This window comes from Cupressus sempervirens, chromosome 3 (genome assembly GCF_028749045.1).
Source record: "Cupressus sempervirens isolate cs-2001-9-10 chromosome 3, ASM2874904v1, whole genome shotgun sequence".
Lineage (NCBI taxonomy): Eukaryota > Viridiplantae > Streptophyta > Pinopsida > Cupressales > Cupressaceae > Cupressus > Cupressus sempervirens.
Window position 1 is genome coordinate 518,862,384 of NC_143120.1, and position 27,875 is coordinate 518,890,258.

The 27,875-nt window shown below is 35.0% G+C and overlaps 1 protein-coding gene and 1 long non-coding RNA gene across 2 annotated transcripts; both read right to left on the bottom strand.

Moving 5' to 3' along the window:
- On the bottom strand, positions 1-24,940 carry LOC149567462 (uncharacterized). Its single transcript, XM_089820645.1, has 5 exons — positions 24,673-24,940; positions 24,521-24,594; positions 3,143-3,275; positions 900-1,220; positions 1-624 (listed from the first exon to the last, which is right to left on the bottom strand). The coding sequence occupies exons 1-5, from the start codon at positions 24,913-24,915 to the stop codon at positions 352-354; spliced, it is 1,044 nt and encodes a 347-aa protein (XP_089676771.1). The 5' UTR covers positions 24,916-24,940; the 3' UTR covers positions 1-351.
- On the bottom strand, positions 11,415-12,660 carry LOC149567463 (uncharacterized). Its single transcript, XR_016362420.1, has 2 exons — positions 12,393-12,660; positions 11,415-12,108 (listed from the first exon to the last, which is right to left on the bottom strand). It is a non-coding gene; the product is annotated as an uncharacterized LOC149567463 (long non-coding RNA).
- Positions 24,941-27,875: the final 2,935 nt, after the last annotated feature.

Consider the following 27,875-nt stretch of genomic DNA (forward strand, 5'->3'; position numbering starts at 1 on the left):
TTATAAACACAAGCCATTCAATTCAATATATGGTCAAATCAGTTTTCATGTTTGTAAACAAAACAATAAGATTCACCTGTCAGTTTCAGGCCTCTGAACTGTGTCAAGCAAAGTCAGCCAGTCATATATCCTTCGCGTAGTCTACAAGTAGAATAACTACGACGAGATCAAAGTATTGTCATTAGAGTTCTACGGACATAGACAACATTGCCAGAATGTCATGCAGAGTGAACAAATCACATCCTTTAATGCTGGACCACAATAAACTCAAATACAAACTACAATGGTCATCCTACAAATCAGGGTCATTGATAAGTTAAGGTAGCCAAAATAACCAAATGGAAGTTGTTTTTACACCAGAGCAATGGTGCTTTCTCCTCCTGGGGGTTTCCTGATTCCTCCAAGGCAATCTCGACCAACTGGCTTTTCATCTGCAAAAATATCACTGCCACTCATCTCTTTCAGCTTAGCAACACTCAACGGCTTTTCTGCAGAAACAACAGGAGTGTCCCCTTTAAAAATATTGTTGCCAGTCAACTCTGCCACTTTTTGATCATGAACCTTTCTCAACGTTTTCCCAGCAGATTCCTGACCAAATATTATTTGACTGAATCCCCCTGCAGGCTGTATCCAAAATCACATGTAAGAAATAAATCCAAACAACTAAGCATGCAATATTTCAATCATTATAAATTAAGAACCATAAGCTTGACATGACTGCATTGCTTTCTAGTTTCTACAAAGTATTCCGATACAGCACCTTGAGTTTATAATTGTAGAGGAAGCATTCAACAAAATGTCTAGCTGCATCGTCAAATGCATATACTGAGGCTGCTGTCAAAACTCAAGTTTCTAATGAGGGATAAAAGAGGTACTTTTGTTCGGAACAAAGCACTTACATTAGAAACCTTTACAGAAGTTCGGACATTGCGAGGCACTGGCTCTTCAGAATCCTTGGCTTCCCTAGGGTCTTCCTTTGGTTCCAAATTACGATGTAAAGATCTTGGAGGCAACTCAGGCGGAGGGCCAAAGATATCATTACCACTGAGCTCTTTAGATTTGGCCTGCGAACACTGTCTCCTGACATGTAAATCTGTACTCACCTCTAGACTTCCACTAAGTTCCTTCTGCTTGGCAACTTCTGTTAAAGAAGTAGGTTTTTTTGGAGACACACTTCCATCCACCCCGAAAGATATCTGACTGACTGTACCTGCAGCTTGCTGCAGCATCCCAGAATAAAGACATTAAACAAGACGGTAAAGCACAGCAAATCCAAATAAATTTAACCTTAGTCAGCAGTTGGTTCTTCTGTTATTACAGCCAGAATTAGCAAGGACTGGTATAGTCAGCTCTCTAAGAGTAAGGACTAGCTGGGATACAGATATGATCGGCTCTCTAATTTTTAATCAGAATCACACTGAATACGTCTCTAAACCCAAGATGGGGAGTGTCTCCAGTCCGAATATACATCATGAAGAAAAAACACAAGAGATCACAAAAATGTGATTCAGTGAGATATGCATTACTTTCAGATACTCATTCCTGCAGGATAGCATAGATGAGAGACAAACTTAGACGGACACAACTGTCCTTGTCATAATGACAGAAATTATATCCTTGTGACTCAGCGCCCATGTTAATAATCATGATCTCAACTTAATTCTAGTTAGCTTATTAAGACAGCCATTCTATTTAGCATTTTTTGGACAAGCTCCGATGACAGAACATTTTACCATATGCTAACCAACTTGTGATGAAACTTCATCTGAACAACGTTGTCACCTTTTCACTTTTCTATTCTTCGTTCAGTATACATAGGGCAGATCAAAACAGTGAAAGCCAAAGCTTATACAAATTTCATAAGCTTTGTGATTACAACCGATTTGTGTGTCTAGTAAATGAAATAAATATATCTGCCAATGACAAAGCAAGAAGCATGTCATATAGTAAGAAATCACAGATAAAAAGTGAAGGAATAGATTGTCCTCTTTATTTGATAACGACCAATAATCAACATGTGTACCAATAGTCAACAAAATAATTTAATCTTGGAAGATAAGTAGTCAATGTGTGAATTCAAATATAATTGATCTTATCATTGACATTACAAGTTTTAGATGTCAATATTGCAGCAGCTTATAGCTAACTGCCGAAGTATTCAATATGCAAGCTTTAAAATATTGGTTTTAGAATCTCAGCATTCTGCATTTTGGACGTCAGTATTACAATTAGTTTGTGGCTAACTACAATAACGTTGCCTGAAAAGAAAATTTCTCATGTGCGATTGTTTGGTGGTTGGTTGGAAACATGAAAGAGCAATTACGTAGCAATCTGGCACATTGCTCTTGTAACCATATATATTTTAATGAGACAACTTGTCCATGTTTAATATTAGGTTTCAAATGTCAATATACAACACAAGTTGTGACCATATATATTTTCAGCAGTCAACTTGTCCATGTTTGATGGTAGGTTTTGAATGTCAATCTTACAACACAATGTGGCCAACTGTCCTGCTGTGATACAGAATTAGTTCCTACTCACAATGAAATGTCATTTTTCTGATTTTAATTTAGTTGTTTATGTGGCAAAGCCCTTTATTCCGCTAGTAAACAAATTTTGGATATCAATATCGCATTTGTTTGTGGTGGCAAATTGCCATACCATTGCCTTAAGTGGGGAGTAAAATTCTCATGTACTCACATTTTCTAGTTAGCTGGGAACCAAAGAACAAAACTTAGCAGTAAGGCATGTGGTATTTATAACTAAATATATCTTGAGAAACCATCCCTTATTTATATTCTTATTTGGATGTCAATATTGCATTAATGCAGTAGTGTGCAACCAAGTTGATAGCTCTGACCTCTTATGATGTAATGTCACTTCTCTGATTATAATTTAAGTTGCACATAAATTAAAACTTAAACCTAATGCTAAACAAAAGTCCTTTCATTTAGCTATCGAACAAAATAACAATATTAAATCATTTTTAGAAAGTACCTCTAGTGTTCATTATTATTTAGCTATCAATTCAAATAACAATTTCTAAAAGGCACCTTTAATGTTAATTTTTTGCATTCAAGTAAATGCATCTTTTATCCAAAGTCTCCAAACAAAAAGAAATAAAAAAGAAACATTATACCTGGTAAAGTCGTACACTTGGTCGATCTGGGGTGTAGAAGCCATTAGCAGAATTAGGCCCTTCGTTAGGGGCATTAGCATTGAAGATTCCACTCCCATTCATTTCACGTTTCTTTGACTCCGAGCATGGCTTCCTGATATGATGAAAATGAAGGGATGTTAGTCTTGACTCTTAACACAAACACAACCTGCAAATAAAATCAAGGAAATAAAAAATGACAACTAGAAGACTAAAAAAAGTCTGACAATCAAACTGTCAATTATAAGTGAGCTCTAGAGCCAAACTGAGTAGCTCTGATAACTCATGAGATTCATCTAAATGCAGTTTTTGCAAAAATCGCATGGTAGGATTTTAATTATATTTTTGAAAAAAATAAATTCTTAGAGAGGAAAATTATGATATACAGACGAGTTACAAGCAATATTCTTCATCTACTGACTTTGAAACCATTTATTACCTCCTAGTCATAAGTGCCAACTCACTACTTATTCCATTACATATACTCCCAAAACCTTCCCTAACAGGCATGCATGGTACAAACTACAATATAAAGCAATCTCTAAAATTGACAGAATTGTCCGTATGGTTTAGTGAATTCTATCAGTCATCTGCTCTTGAGCCCTTATCATTTTAGTTCACTTTAATGTCACGGTACAAATCACCAGCAGATCAGCAACATTTTCAACCATAATTATTCACCTTATACAATGATAAACGCTTTATGCTTTGCTTCAGCGGAAAAAAGGGTACTGCGTTTGTTTCTTAACAGCCCATGAAATAACTTCTTATCCTTGGCCAAAAGCATATCCTGTAATGCATTTCCTATCTTATCTGGTGATAGTTCCCAATCAACATCAACAACCATGAGCATCATAGAACATGTTAGCTTTCAAGCTAAATCAATCAAGTTAGTTAACACAACAGATGCAGTAATCAGTCATCAAATTAAGAAGCTTGTCCATACCAAAGAAACATTAGGGCTTGGCCAATGGAAATATTGTCAAATCAAATGAACATGCAGAACAAGAACTAAGCTCCAAGAAAAAGATAAAGAGGATACCATAACACACAAGACACAAGTTGGAAAAAATCTAAAGAACCTTTACAAATAATTTGAGAAATGAAGGTGTTCAACTGACAAATTATTTCCAGCTTAAGAATGAAAAAAAGTCAACATCAGATTGTTTGATGAAAGATTGAGAAAATAGAAAAAATGGGGTTAATTCAGTGGCTTATGATTTAAGTTCAAAGAGCCTAGTAATTATTTTGAGTAATTTTATTCAAATCATAAAAGTTAAAAAGTTATATGTGACTAGTCGTGGTGTGTTGAACAAGATCATTGGGCTAAAGCTTGATTATTTATATTGGATGATTCTTAAGAATGAGTGAGAGTGATGATTGGAAAATTAAACTTCAAAACACACAATTGCCTTCAATAACAAATTTGAAATCAGGAAAGAGTTTATTAATCCCACAAGAAAGCGACAGATGGATAAGAGAAGGATGCAATGGCCTGTGTCAAAACTGCATAACTTGAAGGCAATTATGGCTACTGTGTTAGCATAAGCAGAAGAATGAGATGGCGTAAGAATGAGAGGACGCTTGATCATCTCAGGAGATAGCAGCCTAATATTATCGACGAGCATCTAATAATAGATGGCAGTCACATATAAGCAGAGCAAATACATAAGTGTAATAAGTTATTAGATGTAAATGCCAATTATCCTAAAATTTAATAGCCTCCTTTCACGACTAAACCAAAAACAACACCAAGCTTGTGAGGAAATTTGAGGAAATGAACAGGCCCAACTGGTTCAGTCGTTAAACCAGCAGTTTGCTCCTGAAAAGCGTAGAAAAGGGAGCCTATCTCCATACTTCACTAACTGCCAAATATAATAAAGATGAGTATCAGTGCGTTGGATGTGAACATGATACACAAGATTCTTTGCCAACTTTAAACCCCCCTAAGTATCATAGAAAAGTGGAATTGGAGAATGGTAAGCAAGCTGAAAATCTGCCAAAGTTCTACAAAGCCACATTGCTTGACAACCAACACTCACAGCTGCCTTGTTCTTAGCTTTAGTGTAAGTAAAAAGTAATTTTTGCTGAAGCTTGCATTGCCATGAAAACAGTCTTGACCCTAAAGAGAAAGCGGACATTAGGTAAAACTAAAATCTACTGTCCTTTGAATGAGAATACCAAAGTCAAGAGTACCTTTTACATACCCCAGAACTTGGTTTGTGCCTACCCAATAAGAAAGCTTTAGTTTTGACAAAAAAATGAGAGGTCTGTTCTAGTGGTTAAGATATATCAAGTTGCACGCCATCTAATGAAAGATCATTGTCTGGGGAAGAATCATTGAACGCTGATTACTTCAACCTAAACTCCATACGCGTAGAAGATGAGTTACAATCTCTCATCCAAAAACATTACAAAAGACGTGACATATCTGAATTGAATAATAAAGATGCAATGATCAAATTGTCAAAAAATAATTTCTAAGCAATAGTATAGGAGACCTAGATCAAACATGTCAAAAGCTGCACACAAATATGATTTCACTTTCTAAATTTCAATGTTTGTGCTTCTGATGATGGGTAGATTTGTGCTTCTGATGATGGGTCGAACATCAATATATAAAATAATAATTACAATATCATCATCATTGTTTCCAATATGAACATTTGGATCAAAAAAAGCTTCTAAATCCAAAGAAGTTTAGAAGTTTATCAATTTTGAAATACCATGCGCAAAGAGCCTGCTCAAGCGAATACAAAGATTTAATCAACCTGCAAACCAGATGTTCACAACTAAGAACCTTAAAAGGACCTTAGGCTATACTATATAGGCCTCATCCAAATCTTTCATTCAGTAAGGAACCTTTGACATCCATTTTATACACCTTCTAACTAAATTGAGCAAGTAGGGATAGATGCAACCAAAATATGACCATTTTGCAATAGAAGCAAAAATTTCTTCATCATTCATAATCTATTACCAGTTTTGGGAAAATCTCTTAGCAACAAGACATGACTTATACCTGTCCAAGGAACCATGAGCTTTACACTTTACCTTATAAACCCATATTAAAGTTATACAATTAGTGATTGTCATCATGTGGATCATCATGATGATCAGCAGCAACATCCTCATTGACATGAGATAATGCGAATAGATAAGTAGAAGAACATGCAATTCCACTGCACTTGCAATAGAAGCATGACGAGTAACCAACTGCACAGAATGTAAAGATTGTTTTGCAGCTGGAAAATCCAAACCAGTTCGATCTGGATCTATATTCACGACTTTGTCCCCTTCTTGTACTCATTTTCTCTATGAGTAAGAAGGCACAAGTTGAAATGCTCACAAAATGGCTCTTCTACTTTGCTTGCTGGCATAAACAAACTTCCCTAATTTTGATGTTTATTTAACATCCAGTCAACTAAACAAAAGAAAGAACGTTAATTATCTGATAGCATAAAAAACCATTCTATAATGTAAATGCGAAATCAATATGTAAAAATACACGACATTTCTGAGCTGATTGGGAACAACCATGAAAATTATTGTTCCAAGATTTGTCTAAATGTTACGGTTCAGAGCATAGCTGACGGTGGTTTTATTCTAAAACCATCTAGCAAGAATGCATGGAGTAATTTTATAACAAAATTGGTGTATACTTTCAAGCCCAAATTTGGCAATTAGGATAATAAAATAAAATGTTATCCCATAAAAGATCGTTCATAACATAATGGGTGCAGCTTTCAAAGGATAGGCATATTCATCGTACTAAAGATCAAAGCAGTTACTCAATAAAGATGCGAATTGTAGTGTGCCTAAACAGAACTTGTCAAATCATAAAGCACTTGAAGGAATATTTTATATATATATATATATATATTGGATACAAGAGCATGTGCGAAAACTGCATTTTTTTTTTTATGATGTCGTAGCTATTATAGCGTGCACAGAATACTAGTTATATGATAGCATAAGAACCATTATGTAGCCTCAATTTAGCGTAACCATTATGAAAAATGCACGAAATTTTCAACCAGATGCGGACAGTTATACAAATTATTGGTCCACGAATTGTCTAGACAATGAGGGACAAGTCACAGCTGATGATGACTTATTCTACGAGATCAATCGTTAAGAGTATAAGAAGTTGTAGGAGATACTTTTAAGACCAAACTTGGTATTTAAGATAACGCCAAATAAGTCATACAGTACTAACTTAAAAGCATATAACGCTTGCTATCAGAAATTCGCAATCAGCCTGCAGAAGGTACCTATTCATTGTGATAAAAAACAGTCCAATTATTTGATATTTAACAAAGATTCAGTTTGTACTACGCCTGCACATAATGGTGCTGTTCAAAAGCACCTCAGCGTTCGGGTTTGTTTCATGAAAGTGTTCATTTTGCTTTCGATTGTATGAAAATATATAAAAATTAGAAATATATGTATATTCATAAGTTAAGAATATTAGATAAAATATACAACTTTTAATAAATAATATATATTGATAAGTAGGAGATAATTTGTTAGTCAAATTGTGATATGAATATTAGGATTTAACTGTATGATTTTTTGAGTCAAACTCGATGACCCATGTTTCATGAATAGTGATTCAATATGAATCCATCTCTCATGAGAATAAATGGAACACTTAGCACTCATTAGATCTAGGTGATGCTCACACGGGTGAAGCACCGGGACTTCCCGGGAGGTCACCCATCCCAGTACTACTCCAGCCTGAGCGCGCTTAACTACAGAGTTTCCTCCATAGTTAAACCCTAAGCTTACAACCCCATTTGCAAAACCTTCACCAAGTGTTGTGCCTTATGAACCATTCATTAGAAAGCCCCTTAAGCTCATCAATTGATAAGTAGGAGATAATTTCCACAGCTAGTCAAATTGTGATATGAATATCAGGATTTAACTGTGTGATTTTTTGAGTCAAACTCGATGACCCATGTTTCATGAGTAGTGATTCAACATGAATCCATCTCTCATGAGAATAAATGGAACACTTAGCACTCATTAGATCTAGGTGATGCTCACAAGGGTGAAGCACCAGGACTTCCCGAGAGGTCACCCATCCCAGTACTACTCCAGCCTGAGCGTGCTTAACTACAGAGTTTCCTCCATAGTTAAACCCAAAGCTTGCAACCCCATTTGCAAAACCTTCACCAAGTGTTGTGCCTTATGAACCATTCATTAGAAAGCCCCTTAAGCTCATCAATTGATAAGTAGGAGATAATTTCCACAGCTAGTCAAATTGTGATATGAATATCAAGATTTAACTGTGTGATTTTTTGAGTCAAACTCAATGACCCATGTTTCATGAGTAGTGATTCAACATGAATCCATCTCTCATGAGAATAAATGGAACACTTAGCACTCATTAGATCTAGGTGATGCTCATAGGGGTGAAGCACCGGGACTTCCCGGGAGGTCACCCATCCCAGTACTACAACAACTGAGATCTTCCTATTTAAATGCATTTTGTATAGAGCGCATAGTGTTGTCATGAAGAAAAATAAGTTGTTGAATCGCGAGACTTCTAAAGACTTTTCTGGGTGTTGTTCAGGTTCAAAACGTACTACAATCTGATTCTACAATGAATTTCCTGTGGGTAGTACATATTTGAGATTTTGTGTTTTCAAATGTTGAAATTTTTAGTATTCTAATTTTATGTTTTCGATATTTGTAAGATCTAGACTGCTGTGAACTTATCTACCATAAGATTCTGAGATTCTAGTACCCCCAATCTGAATAATTAAATTAAATTATTAGATTTTATTGTGCATATTTTGCATAATAAAAGTTACAATTAAATCTTCAATCATCTCATCAAATAATTATTAATTTATTGAATTGCATCCTAAGTTTATTTAAATAAAAGAATCATATCCCTTATTAATTAAATAATTAAAATTATTTTTTAATGTGCACACTAAACTCAGTTTCTAAACTAAAATTTATGAAAAAAATCGAGCTTAAGTGCACATATTCATTTTTAAATCGAGCTTAAGTGCACACATTCCTTTTTAATATGCAGATTAAATTCAATTTCTAAAATAAAATAACTCGACCTTAACTGCACACTTTTGAGAAACTTCTAAAATGAATATCCCACATATCAGCAACAGATAAATCTTCATCATTATTCACTATTGCATCCTATCCATCCGATCATTTCTACAATTTATAGAAGAAGACCTGTACCTCATTTCAAAGGATCCGACTTTCATGCTATTGTTATGGTGCTGGTTTGAGTATTGATGTTGTGCATTCTAACTTTTTTATCATTTAGTTTATTTATCTCTTGCATGTTAGCTTAAACAATCTAGAATAACCAGGATAGCTGAAATCTTCCATATTTTGCTAGTTTAAGCTTTGCATGTTAGCTTAGTTTTTATCATTTTGTACTTCATAAATTCATGAGGTTCTTGCAAATCCATTGCATGCTTCCTTTTCAAATCTTTTATTTCACAGTGGACTTTGCAAATGTCTCTGTGCAGGCCGTGAATAAGAAGCTATAGGTTGATTTTCAAGAGTTTAGATCAATTAATCTCCTGAATATAATGTCTTACAGATGTGTCAGTAGTTTCTATTGAACTGCACTACTCATACATTTTTGGAATGGGTGCCAAACATGCATCAATAAACTAGTGTTAATTGGATTAAACACTGATACTTCTGTAAATCATTACTTTCAAAGATTTATCATTCAAAAACCGACCTGCAGCTTCCTATTCACAATGTGCATTTAATGTGCTCTCAAATTTGAGTGATGAGACATTTGCAAGGTGCACTATGAAATGGAAGATTCAAAAAAGAAGCATGCAATGGATTTGCAAGAACCCCTCAAATTTGAGTAATGAGACATTTGCAAGGTGCACTATGAAATGGAAGATTCAAAATAGAAGCATGCAATGGATTTGCAAGAACCCCATGAATGCATGCAAGTAGAAATGATAAAAACTAAGTTAAATGCAAGATTAAACTAGCAAATATGAAGTGTTAGAGTCATCCTCGTTAAAGTATGTTGTTTAATCTAGCATGCAAAATGAAAAACAAACTAAATGATAAAAGCTAGAATGCACAATGAGATCACTGCTCAAACCATAAGCATAACAATAGCATGAAAGTGAAATCCTCTGAAATGAGGTAGAGGTCTCCTTTCATAAATTGTAGAAATGGTTGGACAGATGAGATGCAATAGTAAACAACAATGGAGATTTATTTGTTGGTGATCAGTGTGCTCTTCATTTGAGAAGTTTCTCAAGAGCGTGCAGTTAAAGTTGACTTGATTTGTTTTAGAAACTGAATTTAATATGCAATTATTTAGTTAAAAAGGGATATGATTCTTTTAATCAAATAAACTTAAGATATAATAATCAAACTTAAGATATAATCAAATTAATTATTAACGATTATTTGATGACATGATCAAAAATTTATTGATAATTTTAATTATGCAAAATTGATTTAATGCATAATAAGATCTAGTATTTAATTTAATTAATTAATTTAGATTGGGAACACATTATTTACTAGATCAAAAATAGGTGACTACAATAGGTACCTTAATTTAAATTAGAATTATATGATTCAAAGTTTGAAATATGACATTCTAAACTTAATTATGTTTTTGAACTTCATATATAGATACATACATACGTTTATATTTGTATGACAGTACCAAAAAAATGTAGCCAACCCCCTACAGAAATTTCTACTCTATCAACCTTTGTACCCACATACCCTGCACTCCTATCTGTTTATGCAATAGTACAGAATGTTACCAAAAGATAGGGATTTTGGGAATATCGGTAAGTGAAATTCATTCAAGCATGTCCCTAGTTTGAGTCCATGTGGGTGGTTCACGATTTATTTTATTTTTTTTATATTTAATATACTTATTATATAAGTTTGAGCCCATGTGGGTGGTTCATGATTTTTTTTATTTTTAGCATATTTAATTCAATAAAAATTGTAAATTAATACTTTTCCACTCGCTAAAATCTGCACCCTGAAAAATAGAAGCTGTTATTTTTGAAAAAACTTCATAAAACTACCCATCTCATGCGACCGCACCCTAAGAATTTAAATTTTGGTTTGGCAATATCTCCTCTTAACATCATCCCATCGATTGTGCTCAACTGATTAAAAGGTTCGTTTTTTCAACCTAAAACGCTGATACCACTCACACCACCCTTACCCACTCACAATCAAGAAAGCAACAATATAGAGACCAAAAAAAAAAATGCTTCACAAATAATTTTATTATACTTGAAAAATCCTTACAACACCCACAAGATGATATGACTTCTTCAACATAAGAGAAATCCTAAATAAGAGTCTTCACACCAAAAGCTTCACCAATAACTTCTACTTGAAGAGCTACACCTTTAAAGTTTTCACACTTTGAAGTCTTCACGCCTTCTAGCTCCTACTTCTCAAACTTGATTAGAAATGCTCATATGCCTTGCTTAAATAGGCACTTACCACCCAATGCATGACTTATCCACAACCTTTTACACAATATCCACAATCTTCTAAAACTTCCATAACTTTCTAGAATTACAACTAAGCACCACCATGTGGTCCAATTAGAAAATTACATTTCCTTTATGGATCACAACAAATATTAAATGCAAGATTTAAGAAACTTTCCACAAGCTTCTAAGATGCCACCTACACACCTCGATTAATGTAACGACAACTATTTTTCTTATTTTTCTATTTATGCCACCTATGCACCGCGAAAATAAAAATCATTTTTTCCTTTCTTTTCTTCTTATTATTTTTTTATTATTTCTCCTCTAATTTTCGTCACTTTCTCTCTCCTCCACAATTTTTTTATTTTTTTTTTTAATTTCTTTTTTTTTTTTTTTTACATTCAACATGTCTCCCCTTTATTTTGGATGCAAGATGCTCCTCCATCAAACGCACTGCAAAAAAAATTGCCAATAAAATATTTTCCAAACAAATCAGGTTTTTTACACGCCATTATATATCTGCACCGACGGAAATTGAAAGATAGCAAGAACGAGGGATAGACAAACGCAAATATCAAGAGATTTTCAAATATTTTGAAAGATTTCCTGATTAAGTATAACAGATCTATTGCAGCACAATATAGATGTATTGAAGCTTTTGAAATTTGAAGCTAGATGTGGCTAAACTGGTCAAAGTTAATCACGGCTGCTTCTATAAAGACTGGCTAAACCCTTACCCTTACAGCACAACCACAAATATTAGCTTTGTTCAGTTGCATCCCTGTTATGAGGTTCATGTCACTTTTTGTTCCGCTTGGTGTATCAGACGCATCTAGTCAAAAAATAATAATCAGATATTAAGGTTGCAAATTTATAATCACTCCTAATGGATGATAATAAGAATTTCAGGGATACTTTAAAAATGTTAACAAGATGCAGATTCAGAGACTTTCAGATTATCAAACAGGTTGAAGATTTCAGTCAAATTAATGTGGAAAGTAAGTGTTAAACTCAAATACCATATAAACAAAATTTAAAAGAGAATACAAGATGATGAAAAAATTATTACAAAGGGCCAAAACCTCGACTCCCAAAAATTAAAATTAATACACAGAATAAGAAAATTGAAAGCACCGTTATTTAGCTCACCACAAAGGATGAACCCCACAAAGTAGTAAATGGCAAAGCAAGAAACAAGGCCAATGCTCAAGAAGGAATTACAACAAAAGTCAAGGCACGGTAAATACCATAACTATCACAGAAATCAACAAAATAAGTCCATGAGACATTTATAAACACCATCACAACTTTGAAAGTTAATAATCATAATTTGGAAATCATGAAATTCTGTAAGACGCCACTCTAAATCTAGGAAGTTATATGCAATGTAAACAGAAGCTAACCATAATAACAATTGCAGTGTAAATATAACTGCAGAATGAAACGGAAAATAACTGAGGAACACAATATTCCACAAGAATACAAATCAGGTTATGTTTATGACCCATATTCATTATACTAACAGTGTTCAAGAGAAGGTAATATGGAATGACGCCAAATGATTAACAAAGAGGCTTCAAAAATGAATCCCAAATAGAATCAGATGAGACATATTAAAAGGTTGCAATTAGGTATAATCCTATATCCAACTCGCTGGGTGTGTACATTAACTGCTGAGGCCAGGCGCAAGTCCTACTTGAATTTGATTGAAGAAATACCCTTAGTCTTGGAACCAAAATAAGAAAAAACTGTGTACCTGATTATAGTACATAACGTTGCCTTCCCATGCATGTCCACAATTTGAGATACCATGAGATCCTTGCAATTTTTAGTCAAGGTGTACCTAAAGGGTAAAGGTTGACCATTAAAATCTGAAAGACCATACTGTACATTGATAACTCTAATCAGGTCGGGTGATTACTTTCAGATATGTTGTAGAACTAGTTGTCCAAAATCTCATCTTTATTGTGATCCACCATAAGATATGTATAGCTGTGTAGAAGTCTAAAAGGATCTGCTAAACTTTGTGAAAGATGAGATAGCTGATCTTCCATGTCTGACATCTTTTATTTGGGTAATTACAAATACTGCATTAAGAAAAATGATCAGTTCTAGCCTGCCCCCACATCCAGTGGGGCTTCTATAACTGCATTTATCATGAAGAAACCCTCAAGAAATAGATTGTATCACCCTATTACGGAATTAAGATGCATAGATTGTGAGAGGTGTTGACAACAAGGAGATTCTCTTCGTTGTTGATAAGATGTCAACTGGAACTCATATCTCGGTAGGGATAAAGATTGGAATTTCTCACATTTTCCATTGATCCGAACAAGAAAGTTTTTGGTAGAATCCTTTCAACAAAACAAGGAAGAAAAATGTTCGAAAGCAATCAGAGTTTTCTGTATGTACAATCTAGACTCAGATTTTCTGTTTTATCAGACTTCACATTTTTTGTTATAATGTTTGGAGCAGATATGGGAAGTTATTTGGGATGAAAACATCTTTCCTTTCGCACTTCAATCCTTACAGATGTGTTCCCGTATAGTTTAAGCAGATATAAACAGATGTATACAGTACTGCACATGTATGCCTGTATTTCTGCCGGGGAATAGCTATCCAAGCTCGTAGAGTGAATAGTGAATATCATCATGGATGATCAGATGGATCGCTACTATAGCAGAGAGTATGATATCGATGTTCAATCCTTCCTATCTAGCTTTTGAGTTGCTCTTCCGTGGAGTTTTAAATAGAGTATAACTAAAACCTTGATCCTTACCATTAATGGGTAATCGGTAATCCTATTTGAGAGTCACTCAAGCCTGCATGAGGCCAAGGGTTGCTTAGTACTCAATTTTGGTAGAATTTCTCAAGGGAATCCACGACAAGATGGAGCCAGATGCATATTGATATATTCTTCAGGGCAGTTTGCTAAAGGGGGCACTTCCTTTTTGGGCTGCAAATTAAATAACATAACAGAAATGGAAGCATCGCTGGAAAGGGCATTAAATTAATAAGACCAATATTGTATTAATGAGCTTGCAAAACAGAAGTCACAAAGCTGGGCGCTCAGAACTTGTGTGAGAATTCTGAAAAAAAAAAAAAAATTGGTCCACTATTTCAATGAATTCAACAAGCCCATAGATCTCTTGGCTAATGTGGAAGTAAAGAAGCTCCCATTCATCACAAAGGTGAGTGACAGAATGGAAGAATGGACTGGCTTGGCTCCCTCATACTAAGCGAACAGCCACATAAGGCAGATGTCCAAGGGTTGGGACCCCTCATTTAATTTATCCCTTTTTTTTTACAGATGTTGCTTCTGGATTCAATTGTGTCAGTATTTTTTCATCAAGGTTTCAGATCACACTCTATGATCCATGATCATTTTCTCCTTTTGCTTTCTCTCTTTCATCCTCATGATGGATCACAAAGCGTGATCCAAAACTTTGATACTACACAATCAAATCAGAATCAAGTTGTTGTTAGAGTAATAAGATATTGCCTTATCAATTAAATCATTTTGATTTAAATATTCACTTATTATCTCTAGTTTACTTAAGCTAAACTTTGATTTAATTATTCACTTATTATCTCTAGTTTACTTAAGCTAAACTTTAAGCATATGATAATTAATTCTTTTATTAATTATTATCATTCAACCTAGCTTTTTAACTGTTAGGGATTTGATCTATTTGTAATTTATTCATTCACTTTTGATAATAGCAATCTCTTTTTTTCGCTCATCAAGAGTGTCTCATCTATAGATCTAGGATTTCCGGCCTTCATAGTTGTTTGCTTCTCTCTTCTGTGACAAGTGTTTGCATGCAGGTGATTCTTGGAAGCTATGGGATTGATCTTTCATCAACTTCAAAAAAAAACTTACTCACTGTTATCCCTTACTGTTAAGATTGCTATTGTACTTGCATATATTTGGGCTACGATGGCAACTTTCTTGAAATCTCCCTTTTTGATAGGTCTTGGGTTAAAAAACAAGGCATGGCCAGATAGTTACAAATGAAGCATGCGGTTAGTGCAGTTGGATGGAGCGGGCAGTTTCATTCTCGAGACCAGAATCAGTGAACTATAGTTTAGTTGCCCTATACCCCTGTCCCGGTGGTCCATGTATGCCACTGCTAGTAGCGACTTGAAACACACGAGACTTGTTCACTCTTCTTCCTGAACCTTGCTGTCTCATTCATAACTATAAACCTCGAAGCCCCTATTATTCTATTCTTCTGCCTGTGCATGTCCAGGGAGGGTTATATCTATTACCATTACAGAGGGTATTATATATCTGAGAAGGATGGAGGGTAATATCTGTTGCCGGTGCAGAGGAAATCATATATCTCAGGAGAGGGGTAGACTCCCCTACTATTAAAGGGGCCTGCATGTGAACAGGGCGGGTGGCCCCATATAAAGGGCAGAGCGGAGTTTTTGTACACAGAGGAAATGATTGTATCAATTTTTGTAGAGAAGAGAGTTTGTTTCACCATCTTTGTTTGGTTGCAAGCTTGGAATCTTCACTTGCAAGTAGCATGAATGGTTAGTGAATTAAAGTAGCATTGTGGGCCCTTTATTTAGAGATATGATATCAAAGCACCAGCTCAATGCTATTTCCTTCTGTCCAGATTTGGAAATAATAAATATTGAAAGTTACCAAGTGCACTCTTGTTCTGCTAGAGTTAAGCAATACGACAGTTTTCAAATTTTTGAGCCTCCATGGCTTCAAACCTGAAAAAGATAAAATCACTGAGAAAACTGTAGCCCACATAGCTAGTGAGTGAATTGTGCGCATGATGCTTCCTGGCCATGAGATCGACAGTGTTGCAGGGGATGCTGGCCTGGCAGAAATGATCGGAGGTGAGAAGGAAACTGTGAATAAGTTGCAAAAAGAGATTAAGATATCTAAGTGTGCATTTTTCTTATTATACCTATAGAACCCTTACTTAACAATCAAAAAATCAGCACTCCAATCCTGATGATACTCAAGAGTAGTGTTGGAAGCCTGCATACAACAATCCTAATTCTTATTAAATTTTTATATTAATGTCCACTAATGTCAAAACAGAAGAAAAGTACATCTTTTAAAAATTGCATAGATGAACTGCCTAGCACATCAATAATAAAGCTATACACAACAAAATGATTAACAAGTAGATAAACCACTAAAAACCTCAGAAGCAGCATAATCACGGAGCCCCAAGCTGCAAGGCATTAAGATAAACTGCTATGTCATACAGCCACTTTCCTGATAGTTGAAATTGACAAAAAGTCAATTATGAGGTTCATATTAGCACAATAAATGGCCTTCAACAGATCTTAGGCCTGTTGCATGCTTCAAATAATATTTCCCCACTTGGAGCAACCCTTCTTGAGAAGTGGGATGTGACATTGCAGCATAGTGTAGCAGCCAATCTAAACTGACATTAATCCTCAGATTGTATCATGGCTGGTCTAATTTTTCTACATATACATACATCGGACCTTGGAAAGGCTTCATTCACATCTAAATAGTATTATAAGGTATCAAGTTAATAAAGGAGCTGTAGAACAAGATTAAATTTTGTTTTCTAGATGTCCCGTTTAGAAAATGCAAAATCAGTAATTGTCTACACAACTACTCTCGAAAGCAAATCACAATGATCTTTAGGTACTTGCTAATTTCCATATAGAATGCACTAAACGACGAAGAAAAAGTTAAAGAAAAATCTACAAATGCTGAAAACACACAATTGTTTTAGCAGATTTTTTGTGGATTTATAGCACAAGAATGAAGATCATGAAGATCAAATGCCGAAATTTTCATAAATTTTGTCGTGTTTTCAACATTCCAAAAGTGCATTTTATATGGAGGATAGCTGCATCCTGATCTTTATTTCTTGTTTACAAAAATCACTGATTAATCATGATTACTCACTATAAAACATAACTTGGCTCTCTAGCCAATTTTATCTTTAAAACAATTTGTATTACAATTTGTTACCAAAGAGACATGATTACATCACACCTCACAATATTTTGTGGTTTTAAGCTAACAAGCACATGGAAAGTGATGCACATTTATGAAAGCTAACTCATCCAAACTAGCATCTTAGGCATGTATTTATTGTGAGAAGAGATTCAAAATTCATAATCCCAAACTGCTAATTTACCCACGTCTTAGCAAGTCCTTAAAGAATTCTAATAACTTCTTTATTTTATACCCTACATTAACATATTCTATCTTGTAGACCTTGTCCGTAAATCATAGATCATTTTTGGGGTTTAGAGTTAAGCTGAGAGCATTTTTTAATTTAGCATGTACGTAACTGTTTCTTCTTGTTGAAAGACACAAAAGGGCATTTGCAGGATAACCAACATATAAAGCATGTTTGTTTCTTGCGCCCATGTATGGTGCACCAAACATGGCAAATCCTCTCATTTTTTAAAAAGTCATGACCCACAAGAATATTCGGCTGGTGGGATTGGTTGGAGTGATAACAAGACTATAGAAACTTTTACCACCAATTACCTTCTCCATATTTTTCTCTCTGCTCTCTTTCATTTTTCTTGTTTTTAAAGACCTTTAATTTTTTCCTTAACTAGATCACCCAAAAGGCTTTGAAGATTTTGGCGAAGTAGAGTGCTACAATTCCAATGGTTAAGCCTCAAACAAACTTGAGACATTTCTTTATTATATCTTTCAGTTCCACTCTAGCATGACTTTGCCATGTACCTTTGAGTATGCAAAAAGTGTGGTACATTGGGTAGTTTGGCTTATGAGAGGGTACAGATATATCAAAAGGATGAATCAATATGGGTTTCTTTAAATGGTGATTAAGAAAAGTACTTCATTTGAACCTTAAAACCTCATTTTTACCATATTGGGCATTATATTGCTTGAGAGAGACATCACAAGGACACAAGGACATATGGTATAACACTATCTATACAAAAATGAAACTCATATTTTGCAGCCTTGGGCACAATGGAAGCATTTATTGCTTCAAGAGGCATTTGTAAAATGTACAATGCCATGATGTGAAGCCTTACCAACAACACCATCCCAAAGTCACGTGCCAGTCCTTGAAGACTCCAACCATGTATAAGCTGTACGGAAAAGAAAGGCAAAGACAAGCATGCTAGTTGTATCAACTTCTTCTAAAGCTAAAGTTGAGCATTTTGATGAGCCCAAGCATCCAAAAACAACACCTATAAGAGTCTCTTTCTACATCTACTTCTACATCATACAAAACTACCATTGAAGAGTAACATTAATTACTTCTTTGCATCTCATACCACCCCAACCGTATAACAAACTTTAGAAAGTACAAGGTGGTAGAAGAGTGTTAATGAATCTAAAAAGGTCAAGAAGACCATTAGCAATTTTTGGTGTTTTTCATGTTTGTTGTTCACTGTCATTGTGTCTCCATATTAGCAAGTTGTAGCGGACATCAATTTAGTGGCAAGTCCCAAGTCCAGAGTTCATATCATATGAAACCATGAGCGTTAATATGTTCAGCTATGCATTACAAGATGTAAGGAATGTTATCAAACATCACAAATATTGGGCAAAGACTAGGTGCACTATCATATCAAAATGGGTGGATAGATGTTAAGAGCCACGATCTCGTCAACTTCCTTGTCACAACCAATTTTAGGATGATCATTGATGGATCAAATAGGATGAAATAAGCACAAGCAATATTCCCTGTATTTGTGGAAGCAATCATTGAGATAGCCCATCTTAATACAAATAATGGTGTTCCTTAAGTTATTATTGGGAGACTTCTAATTGAAAAGAAATTAAAATGCTTTAGAACTCATGCGCAACACATAGGCAAACTTGAATTAATTAAGTATATGTTACCCCGAGTTTCCCATATAGGGATGGCGGGGGACAAGTTTCAGCGACAGCAAAAAAAATTTGGCGATTTTGAGGATCGGGGATGGCAAACGGTACGGCTATATATATATATATATAGGAAAATTCGCAAATATACATGTTATTCATATGAAACTAAGCACAAAGCATGTCATTTAAAGTTTAAACATTATAGAACCATAACATACAACATTTGAATGCCATCTAGGAAATAATATCCAATTTCAGTAATCAATTGTCAAAATGCATATCAATATCAATGAACAATATCATAATGATAAACATGATCAATCTGAAAATCTAAATCTAAATATGCCTAAAGCTATACGTCCAAAGACTAGAGGGCTGCCATAAAGTAATAAGTATCAATATCATAATCATGTTCACGTTCAACATAAAAAACATAACATAGAAAAATGAAACAGCATTTGGAGGGGTGGGGCCCACCTCGGCAACTTAGTTAGGAGCCTTAAAATTATTATTTAATATTCACTTTTTAGTTTATTTGCATTAAAAAAAAATTAAACTTTTTTTAATTAAAAAAAAAACATTTAAGGACGGCTGGCCGTACGGTGGACGGCTTTTTTTTCCCAGCCGTCCCTAAGTTTCGGGGACGTCCCCTGGTAATTTGCCTTTTTTGAGGACAGTTGGTGGACGTCCCATACCCATCTGCCATCCCCGTCTTGGAAACTCCTATATTTTGGCCGGGTACACGTCCCAAGGGAACATAAATATTTATTAAATATGGCTCATACAATTAGCAAATATATACCATCAGAAAAGAGTATGAAGTATGGTGTGCACCTTCATTGAGGTCAAGAAACTTCTTCTACCAATGGTAACAAGACTTATCTATGAAAACATAAAAATGAATTTGAAACATTTTCATTTTTCAAATGAGTGCGCTGAGTCTATCCTAAGGCAAAGTTACAATAGGTTGTTCAATCTTCAAAGTATTGAGAGTAGTCCATGAGAATAAATCCCCTATGGGTTATTTGCAGCAAGATGGCCAATGATGAATAGGTGCATACCACAATCGGAAATTATCAATGACAAATGTGATTAGCAAATGCAGTATCTCTTGGTTTGCAGATTTTCTTGTTTTTCCCACTTGATTGAAAAAATGAATATTCTTTAGTTTGTCATCTTATTCCTGAGAAATATTTTGCTTCTAGCTTTATCTACATAATTTTTCACATCAACAATCAAAATGTTGGAGGTCTTAAGACACGTGCAAAGAATTTTTTTCAGATTGTTATGAGAGAGTCGGAAACACATTGATCAAACACTCACATACCTATCTTTGGTTTCCGAAAAGATGGTTTCAAGAAGTAAGCAAATTGCCAGAATCTTCAAAAAAACTAGCAAGCAATAAGATAAGAAACAAAAGTGTCAAGACAATCAAATAATCCTTATTTCTTTCCTTTCTCATATTTAGAGCATTTTAGAAAAAACTTCGAAAATATTGAGAAACAAGCATATCAAGTCATCTTTTATACATCATTTCAAATTGTGAAATTAGACCACATCTATGAAGGAAGACGAAGAAACATACCAAAAATGTGGGGTATACAAAGTAGAATTTTGTTGCCGGATTCCACAAATTCATCAGACTAAATACTTCTTTTGCACTTTGCTCAAAGAACACAGTGCAAACATTAAAATATGAACATATTAACAAGATAGCTTTAGCTGAACATTATTTTCCAATTTAAAACTCTAGATGTCTAACAACAAAGAAAAACTGTTGTAAAACTCATTTGAATAAGATAGAAGAAACTAAGCCAACACATGCAACAACTTAAAAAGTGTTGAAGGATTGGCCTTAAGCCATTATTGGATATCCAATTATTAACTTGATTAAAAGGGCCCACGTAGTAGAAACTAAGCCAACACATACAACAACTTAAAAAGTGTTGAATGATTGGCCTTAAGCCACTATTGGATATCCAATTATTCACTTGATTAAAAGGGCCCACATAGTAAAAACTAAGCCAACACATACAACAACTTAAAACCTGTTGAAGGATTGGCCTTAAGCCATTATTGAATATCCAATTATTAACTTGATTAAAAGGGCCCACGTAGTAGAGACTAAGCCAACACATACAACAACTTAAAAAGTGTTGAAGGATTGGCCTTAAGCCATTACTGGATATCCAATTATTAACTTGATTAAAAGGGCCCACCACCTAGTTTTGTGAAAAATAGCAATAACACTTCTAAGGATTAAAATAAATAATATCAATATGGCTAGAGCTTTTATTTATTTATTTTATTTCATGCTACATGATTTATTTATTTTTGCCTTTTGCCTCCTCTCTAGGTAAACTTCATCTCGTCGGCATCCAAATTCCATTTATTGAGTTGTTTGCACAATCCTATTATATATATTTTATACCCTTGTTATGCATTGATCATAGAATGTGATCCAGAGAATTGGTACTTTAAAAAGTCTATAGAGATTTTCTTTCATCTTTTATGGCAGAAAGAGGAGAAGTGCAAAAAGAGCTCAACCCCTGAAAAGAAAAGCTTCTAGCTCATTTCTACTTCTCCATAGTATAGGAATCACAGAATATGCAGATGACTTCCATACAGTTGGAGTGGATACAAACAGCTCCATGTGGTGCAAAGAGTTTAATTCATTAAAGCACACACCTACATTTTGAAGAGTGTAGCGTACAAATTCCTAAAAGAACAATATCATGAAGATCCAAAACTTCTACACGAGAGTAACTAAGGTGATCCTGAGTTCTAATTGTACCTTTCCAGATTTCAACAGGGATGTCAGTGTTTAGCATTGCAAACAACTAGCTCCTTGACCTTACGGCCACTTAAGGAAATGTAAAATATTTGCACCTTACAGCCAGTGGCTAATTAGCCGACTGAATGGTGTTTATTATATTTTTTTTATTAAATAAAAAATCAGAAACAATTGTATAATAATATTAAAAATAATTTGATTGGCAAATTTAGTCGGCTGCATAGACGCTGCCCAATCAACATACCTAAAATTTATTTAGTTTAATTAGTTTAATTGTTAAGTCCAAACAGCCAACCAACCAAAGTGATGAAAAATACATTCTGCTTAGTCATCAAGGGAAATACCTAGCACAGCTCTTAAAAGGCCATACATAACTGCAATAGAACAAGAAGATAAAATAGTAACAAATCCATAAACAAAAAAAACATGAAATCCCAAGCAGCAATATATTGTTAAAAAAAAAAAGAAATATCAAGAAACAAATCTCTGACATTTAATATTGACATAAGGTTAACTCCGTATTCATCTTAATATTTGCTCGAAATTAACAACATAAACATCTTCATCTTCAAAATGATCTTAAGCTTGTTTGAGTACAAGATCTGTTAACCCGGAACTAGTTTAATGGGTTTGCGTTGATATTTGTTCGAAACTAACAAGATAAATATCATCTGACAGCTATCAAACATGCTGTTTGATTACAATTTTTTTGCCATTTGGGGCAATACATTAAATTATAGTATAACATCCAATCCAGTGTGATAATACTTTTTTATTTAAATCACACCCAGCATGTTTTTCGTAATGTACATTTATCACTAATCCATCCTAATCTTAAGAAACAAAATATATACGTCGATATTTCAATGTTTCTGCTGCCAGATAAAAGTTTTTGCCTAAATCTGGTACCATTAAGTTTAAACTAAGAATTTTCAGCAGCACATCTACAAATCAAAAATTTCAGTTTTACTTGACGAATGCAGATCACTTTCACGTAACTGAACGAGCAAAACGCCTCGAGCATTATACAACATAGATGATTTTGCTTTAAAGTGTCGATGCAAGTCAAAAGGGAACACTCGAGTCTTCGTCTTCAGTCAGGTTATAGTTTTTTTGTTTATCATAGCCTCTCTCGAGCCAAGATTTCTATTTTGTCCAACAGAGGACATAACTATAATAACTTGTCCCAATCAGGGAACGTGAGCACAAAATGCTATTACTTCTCTAAGACATTGGACAACTCCAACTCATTCTAATATTAATGTAATCCACGACCCTAGACAAAGCCTAAAAAGTCTGTGAAGACCAACGTTACACATTCTCACAAGATCAGTTTTGGAAAAGATCATTCCTCTTACTGATTTTAGTTAGAACTTCTCCTAGTTTCGCTAACCTGGCATTGATGAAAAGGTCAATGGCATCACCAACTAATGCCCAGAGACAAGCGGATGCCTTACAATTTACACCAACAAGGCAATGTTTGTAACGTCAACCAAGCAGAACATGAGACACCATCGGAAGATCCATTTTGGCTCATTCCCACAAGATATTTTAGTAAAATAATCTTCCTATTTTTGCTATTCCGGCCTGATCAAAATGTCGTTTGGCATTTCCACCCAATGCCAAGAAAACAGTCTACACCACACAATTAATGCCAGCTGGACGAAGAGTACAAGATCTACCAAGCACAGCATTGCACATGAAGCGAGATCCATCATAGTAAGATCATCCCTAACACTAATTTTGATGCAAAAATCTCCTAGTCCTGCTAATCTGGTATGATCAGAAGCTCTAATGGCGGGAAAAATTGTACAGAATAAAATCCACCATACCGTGTCAAACCGCACAAGGTCTTACAAGCAGAAACATGGCAAATTGACACAAGATCGATTTTGGTAACAACAAATCAACTTCTAATTCTGCCAACAAATTCTCCTAAACCAGCTAATCCAGCCCCCACCACTAATTTCGTTAAAAAATTATCTTCGTTCTGCTAATCAGGTCTGATCAAAAGCACTAATGGCGGGAAACAATGTGCGCAGTAAAATCCACCATACCGAGTCAAACCGCACAAGGTCTGACAAGCAGAAACATAGCACACTGACACAAAATCGATTTTGGTGACAACAAATCAACTACTAATTCTGCCAACAAATTCTCCCAAACCAGCTCCTCGAACCTCTTCAACGCACACATTTACCAAAATAAAAGCTCAAAAGGAGGACCGAAACTCTCACCTTTTCAACAATGCCTGTGCCTCCTCAGGGGTAATTTGCTCGCCGAAAGAAATCGTGCTGGTTCCCCCGGCAGGCTGCAAATAACCTCAAAAAAAATCAACACAAAACCTCTGACAGCAACATTCATCTCCATCAGAACCAAGCGGACTCACCTGGTGCATCCGAATAGTAGGGCGGCCGACAGGGGAAGCACCAAAGGCTGGATCGGAGTCAGCATTTGCAGCGGCTCTGGCGGGGGTTCGAACCTGAGCATTTTCCGGCGGCTCCTCAGACCAGCTGAAGAGATCAAATGTAGAAGGACCCCCTGGAGGCGTATGAACCCTCCTGGTGCCATTATTTTCCACAGACATATCTACTACTCCTCCTGTAAAATCCACCCTCAAACATTCATTCATTCATTCATCAACAGCAGCAGAACTTCTCTGAGCACACTCTCTTTCACTACTTATAAACACCAGGGCCGCTGACGTGTCATTCGTAGGCGTGACGTGGCTCGATTAGGCTGTCTCATAACCCTTTATCAGGTGGTCGGGAAAAGCGGGCCGCGTTTTTCCCGCCGGGGGAACATTAAAATCGTGTTATTAATTTCCTCCCGCCTTGCCGGGAACGCCACGTAGCTTATAATATTATTTTAAGCGGGGCCCGCCAGGCTTTGGAAGGAAGTAAGCGGGATTGGGAATAAAATATCTGTGGGGAAAAAGGAAAAGTGAATGTGAAGCAAAAGAGGAGAGCTCGTGCGTTGGGAGATGCATACTTTCTAACTATTTTTTTGTGTTGGGTCGGAACAAATTCGTTGTGGAGACCATGGTGTGATTGGGAGATTTTTGTGAACAAAGAGCAAATGTGAGGAGGAAGCCATGGGAAATACTGTCGGAAAGAAAATGAAGGGGTACCTTTGTGTGGGTTTAAGGATTTTGATTGGATCTTACATTAATCAAAGTGAGTTAATAATAATAACTTTAAGTTTTGTCCCCAACCATTTTTATATGTGGATGGGTTGGTTTTAGGGTTTTGATTGGATCTTATAACTTCATAGTCTTGGTTGTAATTTTTTTTCACATTGATGGTAACTTTATGTTTTGTCCCCCACCATTTTTATATGGATGGGTTGGTTTATGGGTTTTGATTGGATCTTATAACTTCAAAGTCTTGGTTGTGATTTTTTTTTCACATTAATGGCTTAGTTCACCTAACTTGTTATAATTAGAGGTTTGAGGAAGAGTATCTATTAGAAAGCTTTCTTATTTTAGTCTATTTAGAATTGGTGGTTTGGTTGTTAAGGGATCTAATTTGAGTAAGTCTTGTTTCTAACTTTTTTTTTACTATGAATGACTTAATTAACCTAAGTTATTACATTTAAAAGCTTTATGAGAGGAGTGTCTATTAAAAGTTTTGACATTTCAGTGCTTTTTAATTGTAGTGTTTTAGTAGTGGATTGTTTATTAGATTACTTTAACATATGTTGTTAGGGGGTGTAATTGGAATAAGTCTTGTATCCAACGATTTTTACATGGATAGCTTGGTTTACCCAAGTTACTACATGTAGAAGTTTTATGGGTGAAGTGTTTGTTAGAATATTTTATCATTTTAGTCTTTTTGAATTATAATGTTTTAGGAGAGGAGCGTCTATTAGAATACTTTGTCATTTTAGTCTTATAGAATTAGTGTTTATGTTGTTAGGAGGTGTGATAAGAATAAGTCTTGTTCCCAATTTTTTTTGCATAGATGGTTTGGTTGACCTAAGTTACTACATATAGAAGTTTCATGAGAGGAGTGTTTATAAGAAAACTTTGTCATTTTTGTCTTTTTGAATTATACTATTTTAGGAGAGGGGTGTCTTTTAAAATAGTTTGTCATATTAGTCTTATTAGAAAATATTTTCATTTTAATCTTTTCATATAGTTTCCTTTTATTTTGATGATAGATCATTGGGTATAAATTGAAATGGTGTTCTACATTGTTGAATCTAAGGGTGCACACACTAAATACAATGGAACTCTCAAGTCCATAGAGGAGACATTCTTGATGAGCAAAAAGATAAATTGTCATTATCAAAAAGTGAATGAATAAGATTACAAAGAGATATCATCTTTATAAAGGAGATTGAAACCCTAAAAGATAAAACCTAGATTGCATGATAATAATTAATAGAAGAATTAATTATTGTATGCCTAAAGTTTAGCTTAAATATAGAGTTAATTAGAAAATATCCAATTACTCTAACACCCCCCCCCCCTTAAGATAAACTTAGGGTAAGATAAACTTTGGGAGTATCTAACAACCTAGAAATTGCTAGTGAAAGTAGATTTGGGTCCCGGCAACAAAGCCTAATGAGGTACCCAAGCACAACCGAATCTCTGTAAAGAGGAGAAATAGAGAAAACCAATTGGGAAAAACCCTACTCTAGAAAGAAATGGAAATAATGCTGAAAGAATTGGTGAAGGACTAAAGAAGCCTCCAAACTAGGGAATGTCCCAGAAGATAGGAACAAAAGGATGATCATGAAGAACACCATTGAAGCATGTAGAAGTTGCAAAGTTCCATCAAAAGGAATTGTTGATCTTAAGAACCTCTACAAAAATGGACCCTAACTAGGTAGAGAAGACTATGATCTACATGAGTGCTCTCAGAAGACACTACTCGAATCAACAAGAAAACAAGGCAAACAATTGAACTCAAAGATATAGATGGTATAAAACACCAAATCTTAAAGAGATGATCAATTTAACATGGAATGATACAACCAAAGTAGGAACAAATAGAAGAGTGTCTATATGGTAAATGATCCATCTCACTAAAATGCATAGGTACCCATCCATTGCATCTGCCTAGTACATAAGAACAAATATTGAATACATAGCTCACTCCATTGAACCAAACAAGCATGATAAACAACATAAGAACCCCCTCGCCCCTAATGTAGACAAGGATGAGGTGATAGGCAACTGGAAAAGTAGGCCAAAAGAATTGTATGTCAAGGAATTATGATCAAGATGCACAAAAGAATACATATGTGTGTACTGAGGTGATCAATCTTAGACACGTTGTGAGGCTAATGTCACGAAAGGAATAACTCATTGGACAAAGGAAGATGGAAAAAAAAAAGGAAAAACATCAACCCCCATGGCACTTTAATCAGACTAGTGCATATACACTAAGGCACAAGATATGTTGAATCTCAAGAATACAGTAATCTATATGAGTGTCCTCATATGACATTGCTCGAATTAGAAGGCAAAACAAGGCAAAATAACTGGACAAAAAATACATATGCAATATGGCACTTTATCTCGGTGTGCTTTAAAAAATGCATACAATTGTCTACAAGGACCAAAAGAGACATGAGGCTAATACA